The 26,413-nt window shown below is 39.4% G+C and overlaps 1 protein-coding gene across 2 annotated transcripts in view; it reads right to left on the bottom strand.

Moving 5' to 3' along the window:
* The window catches only part of PIK3C2G (phosphatidylinositol-4-phosphate 3-kinase catalytic subunit type 2 gamma), a 205,328-nt gene that overhangs the window by 29,990 nt on the left and 148,925 nt on the right, over positions 1 to 26,413 (bottom strand). For both annotated transcript variants that reach the window (XM_075721540.1, XM_075721547.1), the window contains 5 exons: positions 22,962 to 23,071; positions 14,274 to 14,466; positions 13,587 to 13,708; positions 8,794 to 8,902; positions 489 to 564 (listed from right to left, as the gene is read on the bottom strand). In XM_075721540.1, the coding sequence (XP_075577655.1) occupies positions 489 to 564; positions 8,794 to 8,902; positions 13,587 to 13,708; positions 14,274 to 14,466; positions 22,962 to 23,071 (610 nt within the window). The remainder of the gene's footprint in view (positions 1 to 488; positions 565 to 8,793; positions 8,903 to 13,586; positions 13,709 to 14,273; positions 14,467 to 22,961; positions 23,072 to 26,413) is intronic.

Below are 26,413 nucleotides of genomic sequence, written 5' to 3'. Positions count from 1 at the left end.
TAAGAAGTAAATTACCACTATCATTAATAATGTATGCCTAGGTATTAACATAATGTTCTGTTATTTACCTGCTCCACCCATTGTGAAAATTACTTTAGAAGTCATCACTGATTTTCTTTGCTTGTCCAAGCACACATTGTGCTTTGTCATGACTCAAATCCTTTCCTCCAGATTCTTCTCTGAAGATTTTGTTTTGTAAAACAAGAAACCTGTCACAGTTTGTGTAAATAAACTTTTACTTTGCATATAGGTATGTTTATTCAAAAAGAAGTGAAGCAAGGCTGAGGAGAATATGTCAAAGAAAGCTACAAGGTCACATTAGCAATACATGTTCAGAAACTTTGAGAAACCAGGAATCATTTGTTGGTATCTTTATAACTTAAAAAAAAGCGCCACCTAAACATTTTAGACTCACCTTTGCATTATTACATTTAATATTATTAAAGAAGTCCTTCTTAGAAAACAAGGAAGATTGGTAATCCACATACCTAAGGTCACAGATGATGAGTCTTCTGCCAAGGTATTTTTGGACCAATTCAGGAAGAAGCTGAGTATGAGCTCATTCTGAAGGAAAATAAAAATACTTCAGGGAATATCATATGTTGTGCTCTGTTCCTTAAATTCTTCCCCTCCGAGCAGATTGCCGATAGGTTTCTGATGTATATATTAGAGTCAGCAATAAAGGGGAGCCTTTCCTCTCTGATCATGGGCAAGGACCCCATGGAATGATTTCTACTCGGGCACTGGGAAGACAATGGTGCCCCTTACCACTGGCTCAGGTACCCTGCATCGGTGCCTACCTGGCACCACACTTCCAAACAGCAATGTGCCACGTGGGCCACAGATTTGCATTTTTGCTTGATCTCCAGTGTCTCGAGACATATATTAGCAGCTGCAACTACTTTTACAGAGCAGCCCATCTGTGAAACAAATGCAGGAGGATATCTTTACTGTGTGTTGTGTAGTCAGCATGAAATTTCCCCTTGGCACAGGACGGACCCCAAGCATCTGACCTAATGTGTGCCTCCCTGGGGTTTAGATATTGTGCACACCTCCCTCACAGGGCGGCTTAATGGACACTCACACTGAAAACCTCCATACAGAGTTAACTCCTACCAGAAACCAACAGGGAGTGAAAGGGATGATCATATTTTGCCATCCTGTTTAAAAGAGTAGTCCACCTTATGTACTGCACTATAACTTTTATTTTTATGTACTGACCTGCACTGCTGTAGTGAACATATATAACAGGTAGTTACATTCAGCTGTAGAGAATTAAAACAATAAACCAAATCCCCAGATTTGAGTATTGTACAAGATAATAAAAATGTGAATTCTGAAATGGACTCTTATGATTCTGAATCAAAGGTGGACAGTAATTGCATTTTATTAGCTTTTTCATAAAGCCGGATTTCAGAATGGCCATTCTTTAAGACGGTTAGAATTGCTACATTCATACTGACGTTACTTGGACTGACACTGTAATGAATGGGTAGAACAAGAGACTTTTCAGATTCTAGCATTAAAATGTCACCATTGTTTTTTCCCAGGCCATGGAAAATAATGTATCTCTTATCGGCAAGATGTACTTCATGTAGCATTTGTCTTGTTGCAATTTGACAAGATGTGGCATGATTTGTGCAAGGAAAAAAGAAAAGGAAGAGTCTAGTGACACACGCAGCTAGTGAGGAGTTAACATGTGGTTATAGCAGACAGAGCAACAAGATGTGTTGTGTTCAGCATAGAGATAAGATTTAGCAATCTGGATTTATTTTACCAGTTGCCTTTTATTTTTCATTCTACTGTTTGGAGTTTTTCCTCCCACACTGATATTTTCTTTAAAAGAAAAATCAGGGAAAAAAAAGATAAACCAACAGAATTGTTTTCCTCGAACTGAATGACAAATCCTTAAGCTATTAGCAGTGGACTGCCAATATACTTGTCTGTTCTGAGCGTGACTATTTATTCTCTCATCTTGTGAAGACAGCTTACAGGGGAAAGCCCATACACCTGCTTCAGCTTCCAGCAGCTTTAAACAGCTGAGTTATTCCCTGTGGGACCTCCATTTGCTCTTTGAGGACAAGTCCCAAGTGTAGGAAATCTCAAGGGTTGAAAGAGTATATTTTTGGCAGCTCAGCCTTTCTCTGACAGCATGAAAATAAGCAGAGAAACTTAAGTAGCCCTTCGAGTTCAAAGATCTTGAGAGAATTGGGCAGGAGGTGGAAGGAAGGATGCACTAACTGACTTGAAAGAGAAATAAAAAATTCCACACTGAGCAGCCTGGTGTTCTGCTTCCTTTCCGCTTACTCTTTCAGCAATAAATGGAAATACATGAACAGAGAGGTTTGTAAACAGGAGGTGCACAGATTATTTCAGGTGATAGTTCCAAATTCCCATTTCTAGCAGAGACAGCACTGAAAAGAAATGACATTTGATTTAAATACTGAAGTGGAATTCACGCAGATCCTACATCAGGCATGAACACGACAGGCATGTACACTGCTGGTGCCACAGCACTGATTTCAAAGCTTTCCCCGTCTGTGTGTCCATTGTACTCAACAGATACTGAGGAATGTGGGGAAGCAGCAAGGCTAATGTTGGCAAATGGAACGCAAAACCGTAATTGAACAGGTCATGTTGCAGGGGCAGATGTAGCAGTCTATCCAGGGCAAAGTGCTTCAAAAGCAATGGGGGAGATCTCCTACGTGTTTGTGGCAATAAGCATTTTGCACACTGTTATTCACAAGACAACACTTACTCCCTGCACTATGTTAATCTGCTTGCTGCAGGAGTCCACCATTTAGATTTCCACGAGCAAAGCGTGTAAGTACCTTCTTGAGTTCACCCTTTATCAGCAGACCACCAAAGCACACGCTGAACTTTCAGGTGATTCCTAAACCAACGGGACTTCACTCAGTTGGACCCCAATCAATGGGACTGAAGTGTATACTTAGAGTTAAGCATGCATCTAATTACACTGCTAAATAGAAACAGGCACATCAGAGCTTTGAACATATATGTATGATCAAAAGCGCGCTGTATTTAGGTGGATAGAGTCCACTTCTAAACAAGCAATTGTTGTTACAAAGATGTGACATAGGTGGGAATCTTAGAGACCCTGTGACAGCCTTGGCAGATAGGCAGGCACTGAGGATGACCACAAGCACTCACCTACCCTTTTTAACCCTGGAATTCTTACCTTTAAATCGGTAAACAGAAATTCCCTAAAATACTGCCCGTTGAGAGATTTTTAGGAAAGCCTCCTATCATTTGTCTAACCATTCTTACCTCATAAGACAACAGCCTTTAATAGGTAATGTTGGTATTTTTCCAGGTCACTCAATAACATTGGCCTATTGGGGAGCAGCCAGGTATGTATGGGTGCATCAGTGTTGGTCTGGCTAGAAGTCACGCATGACCTTTTTTCAGGCATTAAACTCAAAAGGGACAAATTCCACCTTCACTAGGACACAACTGAAATAAGCAATTTCAGTGGCACCAGGGGAGCTGGCACAGCCCTGCACCACTGTAACACGGTGGAATTTGTCTGCTGCTCTCCATCAGAGACTAACTAGAAAAGCACTCTACTGTTAGTGAAACACAGCCAGATTTCAAGCCAGATTTAATTTTGTTCAAAAGAAAATCAGCCTCTCCTCTGCTTTCAGCTTTCTTTTCAGCTGTGTTAGAGTAGATTTGGGGTCAGAGAACACCCATGCACCTGTTATACTTTAACAGGGTGGAGAATCAGCAGGAAAGAAAGAAACCAGAAAAAGCTGACCTTGCTGCAGCTATTATAACTTCAGGAAAGGACAGCAGAAAAGAGAGGACTTTGAACCCTCCCCATTTTGGCTCTGCTGGATGCCTTGCTGCAGGAGTGGTGGGAGTTTAAGGGACCCACATACCTCGGGTGCACTTTGTACCACTGTGTTATGTACCTCTACACAGGCACTGCGGGAGCTATTTTCTCATCTCTGCAAATCCCAAGTAGTGCCAGTGAATAAAATACAAATGAAATATGGGAAGTTCTTATCAAACTTGATTACTTTTATAGTGTAAAACATTAGTCACTCTAGAACAACGCTGTGGTCCCGGTTTTCACTGTATGCTTGAAAACGAGTGAACGTAATTTACAAGCATTTCCATCTACATCCTCTTTAAAGCCCTTTTACACAGCCTATAAGTCACCATAAAGCTGTTTATAGAATCTATCCATAGCTGATACACTGTCACTGTTTGCTTACCTGCTTGCACTAGGTTTATCTTTGGCTCCAAAGTCCTTAGTTAATTTGGATATTTAGAAAATTTTTCTAGAGTCAAAACCCCATACACCTCATTTCTTTTTACTGATTAGCCTGCTGCACACCTGCACTTACTATTATATTTGCCAAACCCCCTCAAACATCCAAGCCCACTGAACTTGCACACAAAACTAATCTATGTGAAAGATATGCGACAACATATGTTTGTTTAAGGCTATGTAGTTTTGCAAGATCATGTACATCTAGCGTCTGAGCTGTGTTATCATAACAATAGCCACAAATTAAATGCCTTTTTTAAATGATGAGAGATGGGAAGATTATCCATCGAATGTTACTAGCTGTCTGATGGTACCAAATGCAGATAGTTGCTACATAAAAAATTGCTTTAGATTCAGTTTTAGATTTTTCACTTGTAATGCCCAAGCCAGGTGCAAGTTGCAGTTTCAAGATAAGCATGAAGACATTCAGCTTTGTGAATGCTGCTGTTTGACACCAGAACCAAAAGCAGACTAAATTAATGAAGCCTTACCTTGTTTTTATGTCCTCAGGGATTGTACCACCCTCCTACAATATACCAGTAAAATGACAAGCCAGTAGGGCAGCCCTAATTTATATGATATGTTAGGAGATTTGGGCTGCAATCTCCATTCAGCCCATCACTCAGATGGAGTTAAGAGTGAAATAGAGAAAAATGTAGAAGTGGTCAGCAGCAGCTGCCTTTTGTCACAGATTTGATTTATCCTTTGATAACCTATATTTTTGTCCTCCTCCATATTACCAACCTTCAATTTATTGTTTCTTGATGCTTCACCTCTTATTGGTGGCACCACTTGGTTGTTTTGCCATTTAATGAAGCAAAACTACAGGAGTCTAAACATTGTTGAGTATCTTGCCTTGCTGATGTAGACCCAGGCATTTTAACGCATGCAGCTGATGAGCCAGTCAGCAATGGTGCAACTGGCACAAAACTAAATATTCTCACATGTGGTCACATATATTGCCACTGGTTCGCGAGGAGTAGAATGAAACTGAAAAAGGTGCTGAAACCTGTTTTTGATCCTGTCCTAAATGACTCAATATGACAATGAAGGTGCACCAACTTTTGCACTTTAGTGATTGATGTAATGAATATAGCTTCTTGTTCATGTATATAGTGTAGTTATTTACAACTGAGTGTTAACCTGAATTTAGGAAAAGCACTCCTATTCTAGGCAACTCTTCAACGAATGGCTAAGAGGAAATCAATGAATGAGGCTTATGCTTAAAGTAAACCACAGACTTTAAAAACTGCTTTGAATAGGGACAGGCATGAGCCCATTTAAGCATTTAAACTCGCCCAATAGCAAATCTCTCCATCAGCTGATGTTTCTGCATTTATTGGATCTGATACTGAAATTCAGAGATAGAGAAAGGTGGCTTGAAGTTTCTATTCTTTGAAGAAGGGTTTAAAGAAACATTTAATTCCATTTGAGCTACAGTGCAAATGAGAAGGCAGCTATTTTCCACCTCTCCTCCTTCGTTCAAACCACTTAGCAGAAAAGGTCAGTGACATTCTTAATTATAATACAATTTTCATAATCAGAACTTAGTCTGGACTAAAAAGCATGCACTTAAGGCATGACTGAGGAAGGAATTTGGATATAATCCAATTCTTTCTTTATTTCTAGGATTTTTAATTACTTAACGGGTAGAACCAAACATGCAGTCAGTCCTGTGCGGACGGGACTAAACTTTTCAGAGCTGAAAATGGAATCTAGTCAATCAGGGTAATGTGTTTACAGTGATAGCAAGGGTATTTTATAATGAAATAAAAACTCTTCTCTCCATCTCAGACAATAGTCCAGCATATCATACAGCTACAATACAGCTACAATACCGTACATGTACAATTCAGCGGAAAGAAATGACTGTGTCAAGAAAGTAAAGGGAACCCCTTTCTACAGGCTCTTACAAAGATTTTCTTCACAAATTTCTGAATTAATTATTTATTCCTACCTAGTTTTACTATTTCATAGGAATGAGTTTGGTAATGCTTGAGAACAGACAACTCACTAAATGTTTTCAGTCAGGCTCCCTAGCAATTTGAGGAAAAGGACAAAATTTACTGCAAAGTTGTCCAAGGCATGAAGACAGACAAAATAATTGTATTTATTTTTATCAAGAAAGCCTCCTAACTTGGCTTTCTGCTCAGAGTAAAACCAAGAAGACACCGTGACACTTTTAAAAGAGTCATACCAAAGGGAAAAGTAAAAAAGAAGCCTCTAGCTGGGAATACAAAGGAAATCACCAACTGACTGGTTTCCTTGTCTAAGTGGGTCAGAACACGTCAGTATTTTCTAAATTTCTCACATCTCCCAGCAGGAGAAGCACACTGGAGTAAAAATAACTTTTCAATGTTTAGAGAGTATCAATAACTTTAAAGGTTATCATCTAGAATTGCAGGTTAGCTGAGTGGTGATAAGCAAGATGATTTCCTGCATGCAATAGCACTTTACAGATGGAAACAATCTGCTCATTACTTTGTTTATTATCGTGCCCTCCAAGTCCAGCACACCAGTAGCGGTGCAGCCCTCTTGGGCACAAAGTTGTTTTCTTCTGCTCATGGTTCAGCACTATAGGCTGCACCAGACTGGAACAGTTTTCAGCAACAGTTTTCAGTTCAGAGCCACACCAGCGTATGGCCCCAGGCAGATCTGTCCTCAGTTCCCTCTGAATACCCTATTCGTGGTTGTGTCCCAGTGTTCCAGCAGCAATCTGCTGGGAAAACTTACGCAGCTCCACGGGTGCATGCTGCAGGACCATAAAGGGAGGAGGGAAAGGCATTAGGAAGGCCGCTGCAAGGCAGCATGCTCCGGCTGATTACTAGCCCATTCACAGACCATGGAGCAGGAGGGAAAAGAGAGCTTCTGCGCATGACCGGGAAATGTTTTTATTACTATCCCAGGGCTTTAAGCAGTCTAATTTTTCAACCATAGATTAGGCTTCTACACAGCAATGCTTGGCCCAAATTGAAAATCCATGTACCTTACAGCAGCCCAGAGCACTGCAGAAGATACAGAGCTCTTCATTTCTAGGTCACTGGCTTATATCAGTTTTTCCTCAGCTGTGACCAAAAGGCGCTAATGTAAAATAAACCCGCGACCCTAATATGAGTGACAGAAATTGCACAACAATTAACCCCAACTTGTACAGTTTATTTGGCAAGGTCAGTCAAGGGAGCCAAGCACCCAAGTCAGCTGTCTGTACCAAATTAAGTGTAACTCTGTGAGACAGATATTATCTATCCTCTTTGGAAATCTCAATTTCAACTCAGGGCACAGAACTTATATTCATGTTAATAAGAAAACTCCTGTTTGCTTTACATATGGACAATTTCCTCTTTAATCTCCATTACACAGTCACAGCTGGGAAAGTTATATAGTTAGGCAGCAAACATTTCTCTCCTCCTGCAAGACGTTTGAAATTTTGGAAAAAAAAACGTCGTGTCGTACCCTCTTCTGTCATCCTAGACTGTCTACGCTATTAAACCAAACCAGCCCCGCTTTGTGCTATGGCCCTGAGGCCACGGGACATGACACGGCTCACCTGGCAGAGGCCCAAGCTCTGCCAACAGTGAGACAGCAGGGTCAACGCAGGAGCTCATGCCTTGGCTCCCTTGCATTTACTAGCCTCTATGTAAGCCAAGGATCTAACGTAAAACACTGCTTTTTCCTGCCTGTCTGACAGCTTTCCTGGCAACGGCTGGTCGCTGGAAGATGCTCCTTTCTCTCAGATCCTGGTGTCACTATCGGTAATTGACCATTCAGCTTCTAAAGTGAGGCAGCGCAATGATTTAACACCGTCCCGCGGCGCACGGGGCCCGGTAGTTGCTCTTGGCCCATGCTGAGGTGGTGTAAGGCTTTGTCCTGGGCCAGACAATGAAGAGTCAGTGTTTGTCACCATTTCAACTTTCCGTTTTGAAACAGGAGGAGAACATCAAATCTCAGAAAACAATAATGAGTAAAAAATAAGAAAACACCAATTTTAATGGACACAAATGTATCACTCTGATAATATTGAAACATTCTGGTTTTGCTCTTATGTTTGGAAAACAATTTCTTCTACATGTTGACTAAATTTTGAAATTAAGAGTATTTCTGGGCTGAAAGAATGGAACTTTTCATTAAAAACTGTCAAAATCAGACTTTTCAATATTTCAAAACTTACTCCCTTTTTAGACATTACATTCCTCAGAACCTACTCCTTACTGTCAAAAATTCAGTGAATCACTACTTTTAGATGGCAGCAAAGGAAGAGAAGTTATTTTGAAAAATGCCCTGCCAGGTCTAATAAACTATTTTTCAGTCATTTTTTCTTTGTCTTAAGTTCTGATGAATGCTACAATGGCTCCATCTCAAAACGACTGCATTAGAAGATGTGTCATTTATGTAATTAATTTTTTTTTTCAAATAAGGCCATAGAAAGCTTCCTGATTCTTTTGGTACAATGCAACTAGAAGTCATATACAAATAAAATAAATACTGGAAGCGCTCACATTAGCCAGTTTCCTGGGTCCACTTAATAGCTGTTTCAGATAAAGATTCAAATCCTTCACCCTTCTATGTTCAAGATCTGTAAAAGGTAAATGCCTTGAGTGGGGAAACCTGCAAAAGAAGAACAGTTGTAAGTAAAACTCTTGTACTGTATTTGCTGAAAATATTTCCAGCTCTACTTAACAGAAGTAAGTTAACACTTTCTAAGAGATTTTGCAGGTAGGGACAGGGATGGGTACAGTGTCCAGAGGACTGTTTACCCTCTGACTCTGGTTCTTCTAATAATTTGCTGATATTCTGTTTTATACTGTACCCCTTTTTCTGTCTAAATCATTAATTAAAAAAAAAAACAAACAAAAACCAACCAACCTAAAAGACACTTATTTGCATTTTATGGTATCTAAATACCTCTAAAAAATTGGCCCTTTATGACCCCAGCAAAACACAACCTTCACCATTTTTTGCACTGTGCACAGCACAACAGATCTCTCAAGTCAGCCCAGGGCTCATGCTATACAAACCCTTACCACAGAATATTGAATACCAAAGCCTTACAGCAACAATGTGACATTTTATGAATATATCATTGCTTGCTTTTTTACCTCAGCTATTTAGTTTAGATAAGTTTTTCAGAGCAGGTCCCTGATCCCACATGTAATTTCAGGCGCTAGTATAATAAAAGTAATATATGAAAACAAATGATTGTCACAATAACAAAATCAATCCCAACAAAAGCAATAACAATAGTAATGTTCTTGCTGAATTTTTATTAAGATGAACTTCATTTCAGTTTAGTAAATAAACCACATATGCATAGAATGGCTTTATGTCAATTTTCAAATACATTGGTGATTGAAAATGTCAAAACCCCGCATTTTTTTTTTTACTTGAATCACCTTTGCATTTTAGAGACAACGCACATTAGATCAGTCAAAAGGTTAGATTTTTAACAATACACATAATCAATTTACATTAACCTTGCCCTGACAAAGACTATTTCTCTCTCAGGTTCAAGGAGCATTAGAAAAGCTATCTGTGCTAAATTGCATGTAATGGGTTTTGTGATATGGATTGCTAATATTGGGAGTCATAACTAATATTATGCTTTATGTCCTCTAATCTATGTGACATAGAAAGGTAGAAGTTTTGATCTGGTTGTATTTCATGTTACACCACCACTGTAAATAGTTAATCATGTCTTGTTTACAAACCTCTTTTTTCTGGTACAACCTTGTTTATCCACTAGATCTGAAGAGATATCTGAAGGCTTCAGACAAATTACCAAAGAGCCATCTAGCAGTGCAATACACTGAAAAGAGACACTTGGCTGGCCTTTTAAAAGGCAGCTGGTCAGATCCTACTTCGAACAGGTTTTACCTGATTCCACAGCTCAGTGATAAGATGTCATCAGCTTTCCAAAGGCCAGCCAAATAGCAACGTGGACCACTGGATTCCCATCCCTAGAGAGGAACACTGGCCAGCTTTGCAAACCACCCAGCTGTAAAAATGGCTAACAGCAGCCTCACCTAGTGAAAATAAAATGACTGAAGATGATTAACCCACAGTTTTTGTTACGAAGAGATTCAATTAGATTTTATGAAATGTAATTAGACCTTGTTGGGTTGGGCTTTTTTAAGCTTGTTTTGTAACAGGCCTTTTATGAAGACAATACTGATTAACAAGAGATACTGTAACTCTTTTTAGGAGCAGGCAGATCTTTACCCATCTTGTGTAATAGTTCTGAGGAAGAACTCAGCACTGGTATAACTTAGTCTGCAATTAAAAAGGCAAGGGGCCAGGATGATAGCAGCACATTGCATGTATGTATGACCTTTTGATTATTTTTGCCTATAGCACTGAAAGATCAGGGCTCAGTTACGCGCTGTACAAATGAAGAGGTGATTCTTGCCTCTTGAAATTACAGTGGCAGGACACATAATGAGGTGGGGGAAGCGACATGACCCAGGATCATGACATGTAGGAGCTGCACAGATAAAAATAGAGCCCAGGTCATTTGGCATGCATAGATAGCCTGTGAATGTTCCGGGTTCCTCTGGGGCACAAAAAAGTCTTCTTTCAAGAGATGGTAGGGAGGATCTATTTGGAAGCAGCTGAAAATTAATTAGACTGTATAACACAAAGAGAGGACTCTGGCTGTAAAATGTAGGCCCTCAGAGGATGCATCCTAAGCACAGTGGCCAAACAGAGGACAGAGAAACTGCTGATTGATAGCACCAATAACTCTGCTGCAGTGAAGGACAATATGAATCTTGTGGTAGTACTGAACACTTCTTTAAAAGGCCTTCATGCTTTTGCTGAATAGTGCCTATGGCTGAAACTGACTTCACACTTGTGAACACACTTGTGTTAGAAAAGGTTAACTTCCCAAGCTGACTTTGAGCTTTGCATGTACCTTAAGTAGATCAGAAAAATATAAACTTGTGCCACACACGGACATCCTACATAGCAGATTTCATTTCCTACTTATTAGCTTGAAGAACATTCTGTGTATAAATTCCATCACTTAAATGCTTTGTTGGGTGAAAAGATTTTTGGCCTTTTAAAAAACAATAATTAAACGCAATTAATACTCTGTCTGAAACCAAATAAGATGGAAAGGTGCTAGAGTGCAAGGGCTTGCTTGGGGCAGCTTATAAATATGGGCTGAATGTTTACATGTCAGTAGCAAAATTTCAGATGCTGAGAACTCTGAGCTTTTGCCATTAGTTTCTTGTGATATAGCCAGTATTTAGCACTTGTATGAAGCAGACTTATATTGCATTATTTCCTCCTAATGAGACGTGAATATATACAATTTCATGAATCAATACAAAGCAGTAACCAAGTCCTTTCTGTTAGCAGTTCTAATTATTCTAGTAATATTAGAGATTTTACTTTTAAATCATACATTTTAAAACCGATTTTGTGGTTACATTATGGAACAAGACTTCTTCCTTCCTTTGAAGCACCTGGCATTGGCCAGAGCTGGAGCTTTGTAACACACAGACCAATGGTCTGGTATGGTATGGCAGTTTTAGTGATAACTTCCTATAAAGAAATAATTAGGTTTTTATTATTAGAATAAAACCTGGAATACATGAAAAACCTCAAAATTAAAAAGTTCTGTTAGAAAACAAACCAAAACTTTAACATTAAAGAACATACATACACAGAAACTTCATAAAATGAATTACTTTAACACAGTCTTGGGGAAAGATCATACAGTGACAGGTTACTGCTGGGACTGAATTATGACAATAAAGCTCTGGAGCTCTTAGACACAGCCTCAGTATATGCAGATTAATCCTCTGTGAGTTCTGGAACTCTCTTTTGCAGTGAAAATGTTGTGAGGGATTTTATTAAAGGTAGATTTATCTGAAAAATGGCTAGTACTATTTTTGAAATTCACTACAGGGTTTCTGAGGTCTACGTGTTTCTAAAGAGAAATATGTTTTCCTTCAAAGGGCTCTGCCCATCGCAGGAAAAAATCATGAATAGGTAATTGTTAAATATTTTGTTTTACAACCTAATAGTTAGCATGCAAATATCTCCAAATCAAAACCATGATTCAAGCACTTTAAGTGTTTAGTGAAATTCCAATTCTCACCAACTGCTGCAAACCAGTTCATGTGAGCCAGTTATAATGAGTTAAATTGGAGTCAATTAAAGTCCCCTCAGGCAGGAGAAAGATTCTCTAGAATTAACTAACTTAAAGCCATTTAACTGAATGCCTCGCACAAGCTTGGGGAAATATAAAATTTGGACCTGAAATTCGTGGACTTTATTTTTTAAGTCAAAACCATGTTGTTTGTGGCTATTTACTTCAGATCAAACCTCAAAGACCTTTCTATTTTTCAAGCATATCACTTGAATCTCAGCTTGGTTCAAGTAAACTGCTTGTCTTTTTGGCCAGCTTTACGTTTATTGTAGATTGAGCTTGAAGAGGGGCTTGTTTCAGGTGAGTCAGCATGAATGTTCGAGAGAGGACTACTTTGTTCTCAACGGCGCATGCAGTTTAGTATATATGACATTCGTAGAACATGTAACTCCACTTGTATTACCAAAGCCATGGACAATCATTACATAAGGCTAAGCTGGTTTACATAAGACAAAAATAAACTGTCCCAGGAAACTGTGAAGAAATAAGATTCAGAATGTGAAAAGCAGGAACAGACATGCACATGGATAAAAAGTAATATTCAGAATTACTGCAACTAATGATAGCATATTTTTCAAGAGACATTAAACTGAATCATGCAAGGCACAAAGAATCGTTTTTTGGGGCCAGGATAGTACATAAGATTATTGCATATTTCTTAGCTGGGGAGTATGTGCATCTTTTTGTAAAAATGTTGATCATGCCTGCCAGTGTCAGAGATTGGCTTGTTTCTGTTCTGACCCAGTGTGAACATTCCTATGCTGCTTTAATATATGGATTTTGCTATGAGTTTTGATCAGCATCATGCAGAAAATAAAACCTATTAAAGGCCCTATTGTGCCTTTAATGAAGTCAATACCACTTACCCTTTTATTTCAGGAATAGCTGTGTCAGGCCTAAACTGTTCCCCCCTTCTCCTCCCATTAGAAAAAGGAACAATAAACTACATAAAAGTTAGACTGTCACAATGGTCTATGATCCAGTTTCTTCTGGGGCTGAATAGAAGGCTTGATATAATATGTTGCATTGCCTTTGTGTTTCTAAAAATATGTCTGCCGTACATTTTCTCACATTTTTATCTGTGCACAGAGAGAACCATTTAGCAGCAGAATAACATTTGCTAATATGCTGCCTTACTCTGGGAGGGCATGTGATGGAAATTGCTTCTGGAGATGGCTGTGAAGTTTTGAGAACTGGTCAAATGATTTTTCCACAAAAGTGACCACGTTGCAGGTTTGCACCACCTGGACTAGATACAGCTGTATTGGGGAAAAGGAAGAGGCAGAAAAGAGAGATGATCAGAGAGGCACATTAAAAAAAATGTACAAGAGAAAATATAGGCTGATTTTAACAAAGAAAACCCCTTCTTTAATGTAGTGCCACGTGCCAGAGAATTCAGTTTGTAATTTACAGTCTTTGCTGCACAGAAAGAGAAACTTGCCGGGATAGCATACAACTCAAACCCTGAAAGATCACTGCAGTATGTGAAAACTAATAATGCACCATTAAAGCATCATATAACAGCCTCCGATTTCTATTAGGCTTCCTAATTTTGTGCCATGCTTTCCTTCTGGATGCTTTAATTAGCTCTTGATTTATTTTTCACTATAGGGCATGAACTGTTCTCCTTAATGGCTCCCTGCTAATAGCTGTCTGCCTGGTGTTCTTTCTCTCCGGTAGCTTATGGCACTGCTGTTCATCCTGTGATCCTTTTAATGTGGCACAAGCACATCCTCTATAAAGGAGGAGGGAGAGTATCTAAGCTCACAGAAGAGTCATTAAAGATCAAGGCAAATGAGGGCAAGCAAAGAACATAATACATACAGAGTCAGACTTTTTGTTGAACCCCAAAATGGTGGCTCTTGCGATTGACTTCTGTGTGTCCAGCATCATCCATTCTTGGGGGACAGTCTCTGGAGCTGGAGGCTTTGCAGAGCCTGTCGCTGTCATCTGTACAAGCGTGTGGATCAAGTTATTGAGTTTAACGGGAAAGCACTCCAAACTTTCCTTTATTTTCCTGAAGAACAAACAAACAGAAGAGGAGCGATTTATGCACCTGTTTTGTTTCCATTTCTTGATCCTTGGTTTCATGGATGCAAGAATGAAAAAAAACCCCAAATTGTAAAACCTACTCCACACGAACACATACCCACATACACACCCATCACCGCTATTTTCAGCAATACAGCATATCCAGCCCCTGAGCTCTACTGCTTAAAGGAGTGCTCTTGCCATAGCCTGTGTCATGGCTTACCTCGGGGTAGTTATCCTTCAGGAACTGGATACCATCAGTCTTCTTTTGGACAACAGAGACAGACAGAACATTTCCATGTGTTTTGAGGAGTTCCAGGGTAGAACAACATATGTTCACTTTGACAGGTAGGAGAGAGTGCCTCAGCACTTTCTTTTTGGTTACACTAACCTCACATGGACTTACACGTGTTTGCACAAGGCTCTTGCATCCAATTTGGGATTTAGCTGTGCATGATGTGTTGCTAAATCCTCTACCCAGTTTTTAAAAGCTCTATTCCTGCAGAGCTGCCTAAGATGAAAAACAAAGAGAAATTTTGTTTCCCTATCTGCCCCCATCTCATCCCTGTGCAAGGGGAGCCAGAACACACTTTTAATTTCCTAGAGTTTTAAGATCCTTCATCAGAAAAGACACAATAGATAAAACAGTAACTAGATATACATGTAGACATGTACTGCAAATGTGTTTTAACATCAAAGTGAACTGGACTTGAGAAATACCATTGCAACATAATCACTGGTCTTTGAAGAGTAAGATGCAGTACTCATCAGGAAACACTTGCCCTCTTGAATTCAATTACTGGTTAAGATCCATTTAACTTCTGAGGCTAATATTTTTTTTCTATTTTCCTGCTTATTTCTACAGCTCTCTGAAGATATTCTGGATAGGTTCTGATGTTATAGAACAACAACCCATTAGTTTCAGGCCATATGGCAGCAAACTTCTACCAAACTGTCAGGGTTTTTTTTGAGTTTTTTTCTTTTTCTTCCTCCAGTTTTGGACTATATCCAACTAGTTTATAAGGGCTGACAATACCCTTAAGCACCTTCATCATCCCCTGTTCAAAGCTGAGCAAATGCTTCACCTGTCATTTTAAATTAAATTCTTATTCATGGGTTTCTGTAAGTGGGTTGGATTGCATACTGCAATCAACTGAAATCAACTCCATTCATTGCATTAGCCTAATTTTCATGATCTCAGATGTTCTGGCTAAAGTCTGTAGCTTCACAGATGCAACCATACCAAAAAGAACATTCTACCTGCAGATAGCTCCCCAGCTCAGCCCTGCCCCACCCCCACCTCACCCCCGCCAATTGAGATTTCATTCAAAATACTGTGTGAATTTATCATACACCAATTAGGCATACTAAACTGAGGAAAGAAGATATATATGTTTTTCTTAATGTAATACAAGGAAAGGTATCTCTCAATTGATTCAGTTAATTATCTTAATTATTAATTACATTCTCCAGAAACAGATACATACAGACTATTTAATATATGACACAAATGAAGACTCAAATGGAAAACAAGAAAACAAATCTCATTTCAAAATATTAGTACAAAATCAATTCAGTGCTGATTAATTAGGTTGCAACTGTGGTGAACTTTTCCTTTTTAACTCCTATGTATTTAATTTAATGCATAGTTTAAACACTTCCTAAATCACTGAGACATGATTTAGGTTATAGAATTTGCAACTGGGCCATATTATAGCAAAGCAGTTAGGGAATTTGCAATATTACTATAAGAGGCATGTTAACTTTGCAGCTAAATACAGTGCATTTTAATTTGCATAAAGCAGGTCTCAGCTTATAAACTAGTATTAATTCAGACATCATCACTACGCAGAACAGCTGATATCAGAATACCACTATTCTTTCCATGGGTTCATTAAGCTTCTAAAATACTTTCAGCACACAGATTGCTAATCACATACTTTAAACCTAAACAGAGGCTTTTGTTGTCATTGTTGCAGATTTTCCCTGTGAGTTATTTTAAATGATTACATTTAAAATACAATAAAACCAGAAGTAATGTTGTTTTCTCCCTCTCTCGATATTCTGTTTTCTCTGTATGCAGTCCTCCCTGTTAGAATAGAAAGCATTAAGCAATCCCTATGTCATGCTATCAACAAAGAACTGAAAAGGTCTCTCTACTTTTCTGATGACATCTCAGAGCATGTCTTCACAGCAAGGTGGAACAACTCTGGTTATGGTTCTCTGGACTTTCTTTCAATGGCAAACTGGCTTAAGGAAAACCTCTTTCCCACAGCCTCCCAGGAGCTGGTTCCTAACTATGTATGGAGCAGTGGGGTACATCAAACCCATGTGTCTTATCTTTTTTACTTTTGCAGTTTATTTTTTGTGTGGATTAATTTACTGACCTGGTTCACCACATTGTGGTAATCTGATTCCCCTTTCTGCTAGCATTTTTAAGGTTCATCCTAAGGATCAGTGCTGGAAGTTTCTCCTTGAACTCTTCGAGATCCCCATACACATTCTTTTCTCTACAGCCATAAATATTTATTAAGTTTAGCCATAGGCAAAGAAATTGGTAAGGTCATGGGTATTTGGTGCTGAGATCCTCTTGCTCCCTAGGCCATTACCATCTTTGCCTAAAACTGGCTCTGCCTTCACAAAGATGACAAAATTTTCATAGCTATTTCAGAGCTCTGGTAGCCCAAGCTGCTTAGAGAATTAGTGCCTAATGGTCTATAAATGGGAAAACTGAGGTGACCTATACGAAAGGCATCAAAAGCACAAGTTAATCAAAAGAAAACAGGAAACTGCCATTAACTAGAGTAACATTAATTGTGAATCACAATATTGCTAACACACTTTTCAGGCAGAAAAATTATATTTTTCTACATGGCAATATCTGTTTACTACACAGATTGGTGTCTGACCTACTTTGCAGAAAACTGAGTTAAATTTCTGGGATTATTGAAAAGTAATGACTTTCTGCTTTCCACCTGCTGCACTGACTTTGAATTTCAGATTTGGCTCACAGTCTTTCTACAGAGCTGTCAAATTACAGTATCAGGTAAAACATGCACAGACTGGTTGGTTGCTTGTGTAAACAGAGATGGATGAAAAGATTGGCTAACATTTTCAAAAGTGACTAGTGATAGTTGGTGCCTTGATTTTTAGGAAGTAGACATTTCTTATGGGACAGGTATTCTGAGGGCTGGTACTTAGATCTTTTTGGACACACCAGCCTTTCACCACAGCCTTTTAAGAGCACATACACTTATTATTGCTGACTAGTTATCCAGATCTTAGTCTTGGTGTATATAATAACAAATATTCACCCCAAACTTCAGAATAATTTTCTTTATCATTCTTGATAGCATCCTGCCATCTAGGCCTGAAATAATTTTGAATATAATGAGCAAAATTTATTTTCATGGGATTCTCAGATGGTAATGACCATGGTATTTCATTTCTATCCAACTTTTCCATCCATGAGTTTACCAGGCTCCATTTTAAAACAAGTTGGGTAGTATGCCCCCAACAGCTCTTAACAGACTTTTCCAGAATATTAATGCTTCCAGGGACAGACCTTTTCTAATTTTCAGCAACATTTATTCATGGACAGTTGATGTTCTTTTTGTGTACAGCAGTGATAACCCGTCAGTTTAATACCTTATTTCCCACTGTGACAGTATATGGGAAATAATCATATTCTTTTTACCCCTTATTTTTCTAGGCTTTAAAATACAAGTTTACTTCAGACTGACTCTGATCCCATGGGCTGAGCACATCACATACAATCCTGAAGTGCATCCTCCAGTCTAGCTTCCCTACTAGTCCTTCTATGCGCCTCTCCCTGAACAGAGGACATTCTTCTCCCCTGGTCTGTTGGCATGTGGGGTTTGTATAACAGTACGAATGCCTCAGACAACATAAATTCAAGGAAGAAGTCTGCCTCTGTTCCTTTGAGGCACATATACCACGGTCTTTACAAACTGCTTGAATGCTGCTGAGAGAAATTTAGTACCATAGTTCTGTCCACGCCCTTTCAGAAGTCACCAGTGTTCACTGGTGTTTCAGTTGTTTGGGAGATTTCTTGCTGGAATATCTGCAGTCACCTGAGAAACAGGGACTGGCTGATCAGTTTGAGATTAGCGTCATGTTTTGAAAGGAGTTACTGTGAATTGTCCATATTTGCAGCTGCTGGCATTTGTGGTTTGGAGTGGATATGCTTGACCTGGGCAATGACAGGTACCTAACAAATGATTCTTTCAATAAATGAGTAAAGATGGCAGCTGACCCAAGCAGCACCGCCCTCAATCAAGCTGCTGAAGATACGCAATGGTGCTTCGCTGGTAACTGTCAGATCCACTGTGCATCTCTTATTCATGGACTTCTATGAGTGGGTTAGATTGCATACTGCAATCAATTGAAATCAACTCCATTCATTGCATAGGCTAACTTTAATCCCTTAAAAATAATTTTAAATATACATCCCTTTACAGGCACATTAAAAATGTCAGGCAGCATGCGACACCATGCTGACATTTGAAGACGTCTGCAGAAAACCAAAGAAGAAATTTATACCTAGAGGTAAGATGAGTTTCCAGTTTCTGGTAAAACCATGTTGTCAGGGGAAGAGGAAAAGAGGGAGGGAAAAGGATCAAATTGAGTTTCAAGGATCAAACTGAGTTCAGCGCAGATGCTGGAGAGACAACAATGTTTCATTTGGCACTAGGTGCACAGAACTGAAAAGCAAACACAGAAACTCTTGTTTAACTCTCAATTGGTGCCTTGTTTATCCACGATCTGAGGGTGTGACCTTCCAGAAGGCTGTAAGATGTGAGGCTTAACACTGTCGCTCATCAGCTCATAGCAGTGAACTGACCCAATGTGAGAAGAATACAGTACACAAATGACACCACAGATTGTTGAACATGTCTTAAATCAAGAATGAGAGGAAAGGAATTTGGTAAAACACAGAACAGTTTACAATCCTGAAAGGGGTCAGTACATTACAGTCTAATCTCCAGTAGCATTATTCTCTTGGCTAAAAAGGTGACGGCAAAGAACAAATTAACATTCTTTTGCCAGGAATATTTGTGATATTGTTCCTCATTTCATGTTGTTTTTAAACAACAGTGGAGGCAATGTCAGTATTATTGCTCAAACCGAACTCCCACATTTGCTAAAAGCAACCTATTTCTACAGAAATACAGAGAAATACTGTTCTCCTATTTCCACTAGCAGAAGATTGGGGTTTTCAGCAGATTCACATCATATGATCAAATCTGAAAGATTACAATAACTACCTTGTACTTAGAACATGCAAAGCTTTCTGTTGGCAGATTCTGACATTCCAATGACCACACTCCTTACCTAGAAAAGAATTTTTTAGAAACAATAAAATGTATTTGGAAGTAATTATGGAGAAAAAGGAGCTACAAATTGTGAAGGACTGAAGACCTACTGGAAGTTATGCTAATAACCAGAACTTTCAATTTCCTTGGCTTTCTAAGGACAGCCTGAAAATAGATACAGGAATAAGCTACAGTGACCATGAGAAGCGGGTGACTGGATTTTTTCCCACTTGTACTTTTTGTATGACAAGGAGGTAGGGAAAAATTTTTCTGAAGGACAGGAATAAAGACAACATAGGTAACGCAAAGCTCACAAAAACCTCAATATATTAACATTCCTGGGGACAGGTCAGAAGATGCTTATGCAGAGGGCTAAGTTCTGCATGGATCTGGGTATCAGGCCATCCCAAAGTCTTTATTTTGAAAAGTGCCTGGATACACTTTTCAGAAGTTCAAATACTGCTAGACATGAAACCTGATGTTCTGCCCATGTTTAGACATGTAGAAATGCTAGTTAATACATGTGTTGAATTAACACAAATTATGTTCAAACATCAACAGAAATTAGAATAAAGAAAAAAAAAAGTATCAATAATGCCAAGAGACTTTCTTCTTGCAAATGAACATAAATAATACAAACATACCCTAAAGGTAAAGTAAAGAACAAAATATGCACCCTAACAATATCTGACTTTTCTACGTGATGTAATGGCCTCTATGGACAATAACAAATCTACACTTCAGCATTTCAAATGAAATTGGAACAACAGATCTGGAGTTCACTAAAAACATTTTAGCAGAAAATACAGTTTCAGATAAGAACAGAGCCCACAGCACTGTCCAGATGTGCACCATGATGACAGTTTTGTTGGTAAGCAGGACTTGAGTGGTATTTCCACTGTGAAGGCCTTCATTACTTTAGCATCAACCCTAACAGGAGATCTAATGGGAAGAAGGACATACTGGCCTCTGAGACCTATCTATAGTCTCTCTGGGCTGAACAGGATATCCTAATGCTAATACGAACCTCTACCAGGCAACAAAGCACACCAACTCTTCCCACTTCCAAAACAGCGTTGAGCCACATCTCTTTCCTAATGCCAACTGTTATTCCATACACTTTGGCTAAAATTGCAGCTGAATTCCCACTCTGAAGTCCCTCACTTCCTTCACCCTAATCCTCAAAACACCACAACCACATTGAACAACTCCAAGAAAGAGTGCGGAGCTACAGCTCTGTCCTGAACCCAGCCCTCATCCTTCATCTTCCACCTCAACCAGGCTGCAGCAACATTAACCCTAACCATAACCTTAGTCCTACCCAACTGAAAAGCATACTGATCCTTTCCATGTCCAGAAGAGCACTGGGCACTAGCTCTGAGCTTTGTAGGACACTAATGCAATTTTCACTCTGAAGATTCACATTTCCCTATTTGTTACGTATATCTTAGCCTTTATTCACTAATGAAATTAATTGGGTTTTTTTACCCCTGAGGGACAGCCACAACAACCCGAAGTATTTGAGGGAATCAAGACTTTTACATTTTAATTAGAAACTGCATGTTTCCTATTTGAAGTGGAAATGTAAGTCTGTAATTTGGGAATATGTGAAATTTTAAAGGGAAGGATATGGTAGGAGGACACTCTAAATGTGAAGCTGTAATTAAATTTTAAAATAAAACAATTTTGTTAAGGTGAAAGAGGGAAAGCATATGAAACAACAAGTGTTAAAGCAAAGGAACTCAGTGCTCCGTTGTGTGTACAGTGATGGAACAATAGTTTTGTCCGAGAGGTTCCCCTCTTTCTCTTCAAAGAAAGGTCTTCCTTAAACTCTCTGGGTCTCTGTTCCAGCCTTCTCTGAACCTGCAGCCTCAGTTTCCGATTCTAATACATGAAAAGGAGACATATAAACAACACAATTCAAATGGCCCAAAATCTTCATATGGGCCTCTCTAATAGTAGTGAGACTGGCTCAGCTACTCCAGTGCAAGCTTTCATCTCATTTATTCATTGCAACGTGCCCTCTGGCTGTACTGAAGGGTAGGGGCATTGCTCTTGCCTCAAGGCAGTCTGCACAGTGCTGCGTGACGGGAGTGTCCTTTAGGGCTCTGAGTTTGAAAGGAGCCCTTCACTAGAGAGTCTAGTGCTGTGACCTGGATATGTGCTCTGCACTTGGGCCAGAGGAAGAGGTCAGAAGAGTCTGGCTTGCTTTGCATGCGTACGTGGTGTCCAGGGTGTGTGCATTCTAAGACTGTCCTTGGAAAATGATGGTGCTGCAAAGGACAGGGTCTGACAGGGACAGATTTTCTCATACTGTGCCTAGAATGGGAAAGTGAGTTTCCAAATCCAGTCAGTCTCCACTGGCTCCATCTACAGCATCATCACATAAACAGCTGGAATTATACGTAATGACTCTGCATTATGCCTGAAAGATCAGGACTGAAAGCTTTGAAGTGATTTTGTACCGGTCATCTGCAGCTTCTCATCAATAATCCTCAGTTATTATCACAAACAAGTGAAAGGTTTCATTATCCTAACACAAATCAAGCTTTAAACATACATATATTCACACACAATGCTTTTCTGTGATGGATCTGTGAAGTGCTTAACAGGAAGGATCAGTACCATTTTGCAAATGGAGAAACTATGGCTAACAGAGGGGAAGTAACTTGCCTGAAGCAACACAGAAGGTCAAAAGAACAAGAAAAGGGAATAAACTGCAGGAATTCCAGGTCCTCACTCAGTCCATTAACAAGTTGAACCTTTTTATGCAGTCCAAATCCTGTTGCATGCAGCTGCTGCATTTAAAAGCAGAGAGGAAAGCTGACTAGAAATAAACCAGGATGGTTTCACCATGAAAGCTGAAGAAATCTCTAGGCACTGAAAAAGTGACTTGTTACAAGTGTACCACAATTGCACAACTGTTTCTGCCAGAAATTTGAGACGATTGGTTATAATGTGCATAAGGAATGGACTTTTTTAAAGTAAACACGTGAAGACCAATTATCCTTTTGTGTAATTTCATTGATTACAACCTCAACAAAACAGAAAAATGGCTTTTTTTTTTTTTTTTTAATTTGACAGCTTTGCTTCATGCCTGAAGGACAGAAGGTTTCTGGATTACTGGATTATATTCTGGTTTTACCTTGTAAAGTAGCTTGTAGCCTGGAGGTCTGAGTCCTGAGGACGGAGGTTATCATACACATACTTCAGATCCTGAATGCTGTTTAGCTCGGGCAATCCTGCATGCAGCATCTTAAAGTAAAGAAACATCATTAGTCCACTAACTATTAAAAAGGAATTTAAATGAAATAAGGCTAACCGGGAAAAGAAAGGTTTTACACTGAAAGGACTTCTTGTAAAACACGAAGTTTTGCTGATCTGAAAAGTGGTTCTGATGCTACAGCAATGCCTGGAACACTAAAGTAAATATATTGCATTGTAAACCTTCACACTGAGGTGCTGGAAAGAGGCATGGGTCAAAATCATTGATCCATTTTAATTATTTATTTTGTCTTCAGATATCCTAATCTCAATGTGTGCATTGCTAAGCTTCCTTCATAGCCTTCTAATGGTGATAAAGGGAAAGCGACCAAATTCAGCCACCTGAGCAACAGTTAACCACATTTCTGTTATGCTCACACTGTCATCCTAGTCCTAATCCAATTTAGCACAATATCACCTCCTCATTTGTAACTACTGATTCCACCATCGCTGCTCAGGACCCCTCCTGCAAAGGGATCATAGATTCACTCCCTTTACAGTCAATGGAGGAGGAAGGTTCCTCTACATGTCCATTCAAAGCAGGAGCCCTGACTTGGGCACAGAGAACTGCCCTCTGTAGAAGTGTACCATTCTTCATGGATGTGGGACAAATCTGTTCTAGTTAGTTGTCCAGTTAGGTTCAAAAGACAAATAATGCAAATATTCCCCTTGCAAAGTAACACAAGGAGTAGGGTAGACAACTGAGTGTATCCAATTGCCCATACAGCTCTCTCCAGGCATTTCAAAATGCCAACAACAAAAATAATTGACTCACTTCAAAACCTACTGATTTTTCTCAACAACCACAGTAAGTTGAGAGCAATGCTTTGTGTGTAATGGAGAAAAAAAAATCACTCCTTCACATTGCTCGGAAGGAAATGTATCTGAATTTGCAGTCACTGTTGTGCATTCTTCATTGATATTTATGTCTAGCTCAGACAGAAAGACCCACTGAGTTTTGCGGGTAACAGCAAAGAAGAAAGGAAGCACTGCTTTTATTTTCAGATTTGGTTGAGATGAATAGAGTAAGGGGAAAAGAGATGGAGGGGTATTTTCCTCACTCCTTCAAACCTTCTTCATATTTTAAAGTCAAGTTTCAGTATTTTTTATATTTTCTTTTTGGCATTATGAGGAAAATCTTGCTGAGTATCTGACCCAATCTATACTACCACTGGACAGTTAGATTGCTGTCTCACAGAGTTCTGGCTAGCAAGGAGCAGAGAAAATGAGAAAGCTCAATGAGGTGAATTTAAGTGAGTTGAGAGCAGGGACAATAACAATATTCAGCACTTAAGGACATACAATGCTATTTATCTATATGCCTTCATCCCATTTCTAAAAGATGGTAACAACTCCTGTCCCCTTTAAAAAGAAAAAAGAGTTGCTGCATAGGCAAATTAAGCTTCTTGCCCTGCATTAGAAAAGGGAACAATGCCAGACATGAACATAATCTGAATGATCTGTAGTGCAACTGAAAACCAGGATTCTTTTCAGGTTCTCTGCGTTGCTGAAGGTGGAAAGCCATTTGCTGAAGCAAAAAAATGTCTTTAGCTGGGCAGTACCTACACAGTGCTTTGCTGGCTGCAAGGGGGTCTTAGAAGCTTATTACGGTGCTTCATCTCTTTTGCTCCATATAGCGTATCTTTCAGATGCTTCATATGTTTCCCGTCCCCTGATGGAGGAGGCTCCTGAAAACTGTGGCTAGTGATACTACATGCTAATTAGACAAGACATGGAACAACTGTTCAGAAAACAACTACAGGTCACCTAGGGCAACTCAAATGTTACTAGATGCCTAAGTTTAAGTGCCTGCATTGCTTCCCTCGTTTGGCCACACGTCTTGACCTACCACACTTGGTTATCCCAGCCCTTCTGACTCACTGAGTGGAGCTGCCTATGCTCTCCTTGGGCCTAGATTCAGACCTGGTGTGTGACGCTCAGCCTGCCATCCCATGAAAAATGAATAGTCCTGGCATATACTTTCCAGGCATTAGACCTCCAAAACGGGGGTGCTTCCTGATCCTCTTTTCCCAAATGGTGTTTCTGAGTTGTAGAAGGGTGAAATGAGTTGTATGGGGACATGGGACTCTTGAGTCTTAGATCTGCTCTGTCTAGGTACTGTCTCCTGTTTTATATTACTAGGTTGACCTGTTTCTTGTCACAACAGAGGCAAGCGGATCAATTACTTGCTGTCTAGTGCCAGCTCTAAGCCCCTTTTAATAATTTTCTACCTGAAAAATCTATAGCAGCAACGGATTTTGCATTTTTTAAACTAATCAAAAGGTGTTTGTGTCCTGCAATCACCCTCTTTATAATAGTTCACATGAATTCTTTAATGAGAGCAAAGCTGATGAACTACAGGCATTTGCATGCAGTTGAACTCTGCCAGCAGACTCTTGGGTCTCCCACAGATGTTTCTGCTTTTGAAAGTGATGGAAACTTCATAGATTATTTCTTACTCCCAGTAGCAAATGTCAGTACAGCTCTGGAAACATGCTGCTCACCTCCAAGAAAAAGCATCAAGTCCCAGACTAGGCCAAAAACCCTAAATTGTCATTCATATTCACGGTTTGCTAGAAACCACTAACAATTACGGACCATCCAGAGCCCAGTTTCCTACTCCTGTGAAGTACTGTGCTTTTTTAAAATAGCCTTATTGTTTAGATTTTTTAACCACGTTTTATAAATAGCGTCTCAGAAAACAGAATGTGGGAGGGGAAGGAAAAATTCGTGATGCAGATTTTCAGATAGTGAGAGAAATCTTAGACTGTCACTGATACAAATAGGCAGTGGTTAGTTTATCTCACCCCTTCATGATAACATCTGATATTTTGCACGGAAATTAATTCAAAGTGGAACTTCTCCACAGTCTATTTACTTTTCTAAAAATGACCCATGAAACTAAAACATTTTGATAATTACAGTTTCCAACCAACACCTCATTTCGAGTACAGAACCAGACTCACCCTTCTAAACATCACTGGCAAAAACAAGGTGTTCGCAAACTTGTCTTGTTTGTTTAATTTCCTGTTGATATGAAGTGCTCATCGATGGGGTGTGAGTATGCTGTCAGTTATTTTTCAATTATGAAATGCAACACAACTGACTGAACTGCAGCCCATCGACAAATGTTAAAACATATCTGTATGCTGACTTTTAGCTCAGCACTATTACTTCTCCTTAAAGATCAGCAGAAGCAAAAGAAGATGCAGCATGTCCTGAATACAGACAAACCTAAGCTATATCCAGGCAGAGATAGCTAGTTATTTCAGAGCTCCTGCCGGGAACATTTTCCTAACACTCTCTCTCTGTTATCCCAGAGTAATCGAACAC

The sequence above is a fragment of the Pelecanus crispus genome, chromosome 1 (genome assembly GCF_030463565.1).
Source record: "Pelecanus crispus isolate bPelCri1 chromosome 1, bPelCri1.pri, whole genome shotgun sequence".
Classification (NCBI taxonomy): Eukaryota; Metazoa; Chordata; class Aves; order Pelecaniformes; family Pelecanidae; genus Pelecanus; species Pelecanus crispus.
The sequence above is the reverse complement of the archived record's forward strand: the minus strand, read 5'-3'. Positions and strand labels throughout refer to the sequence as shown.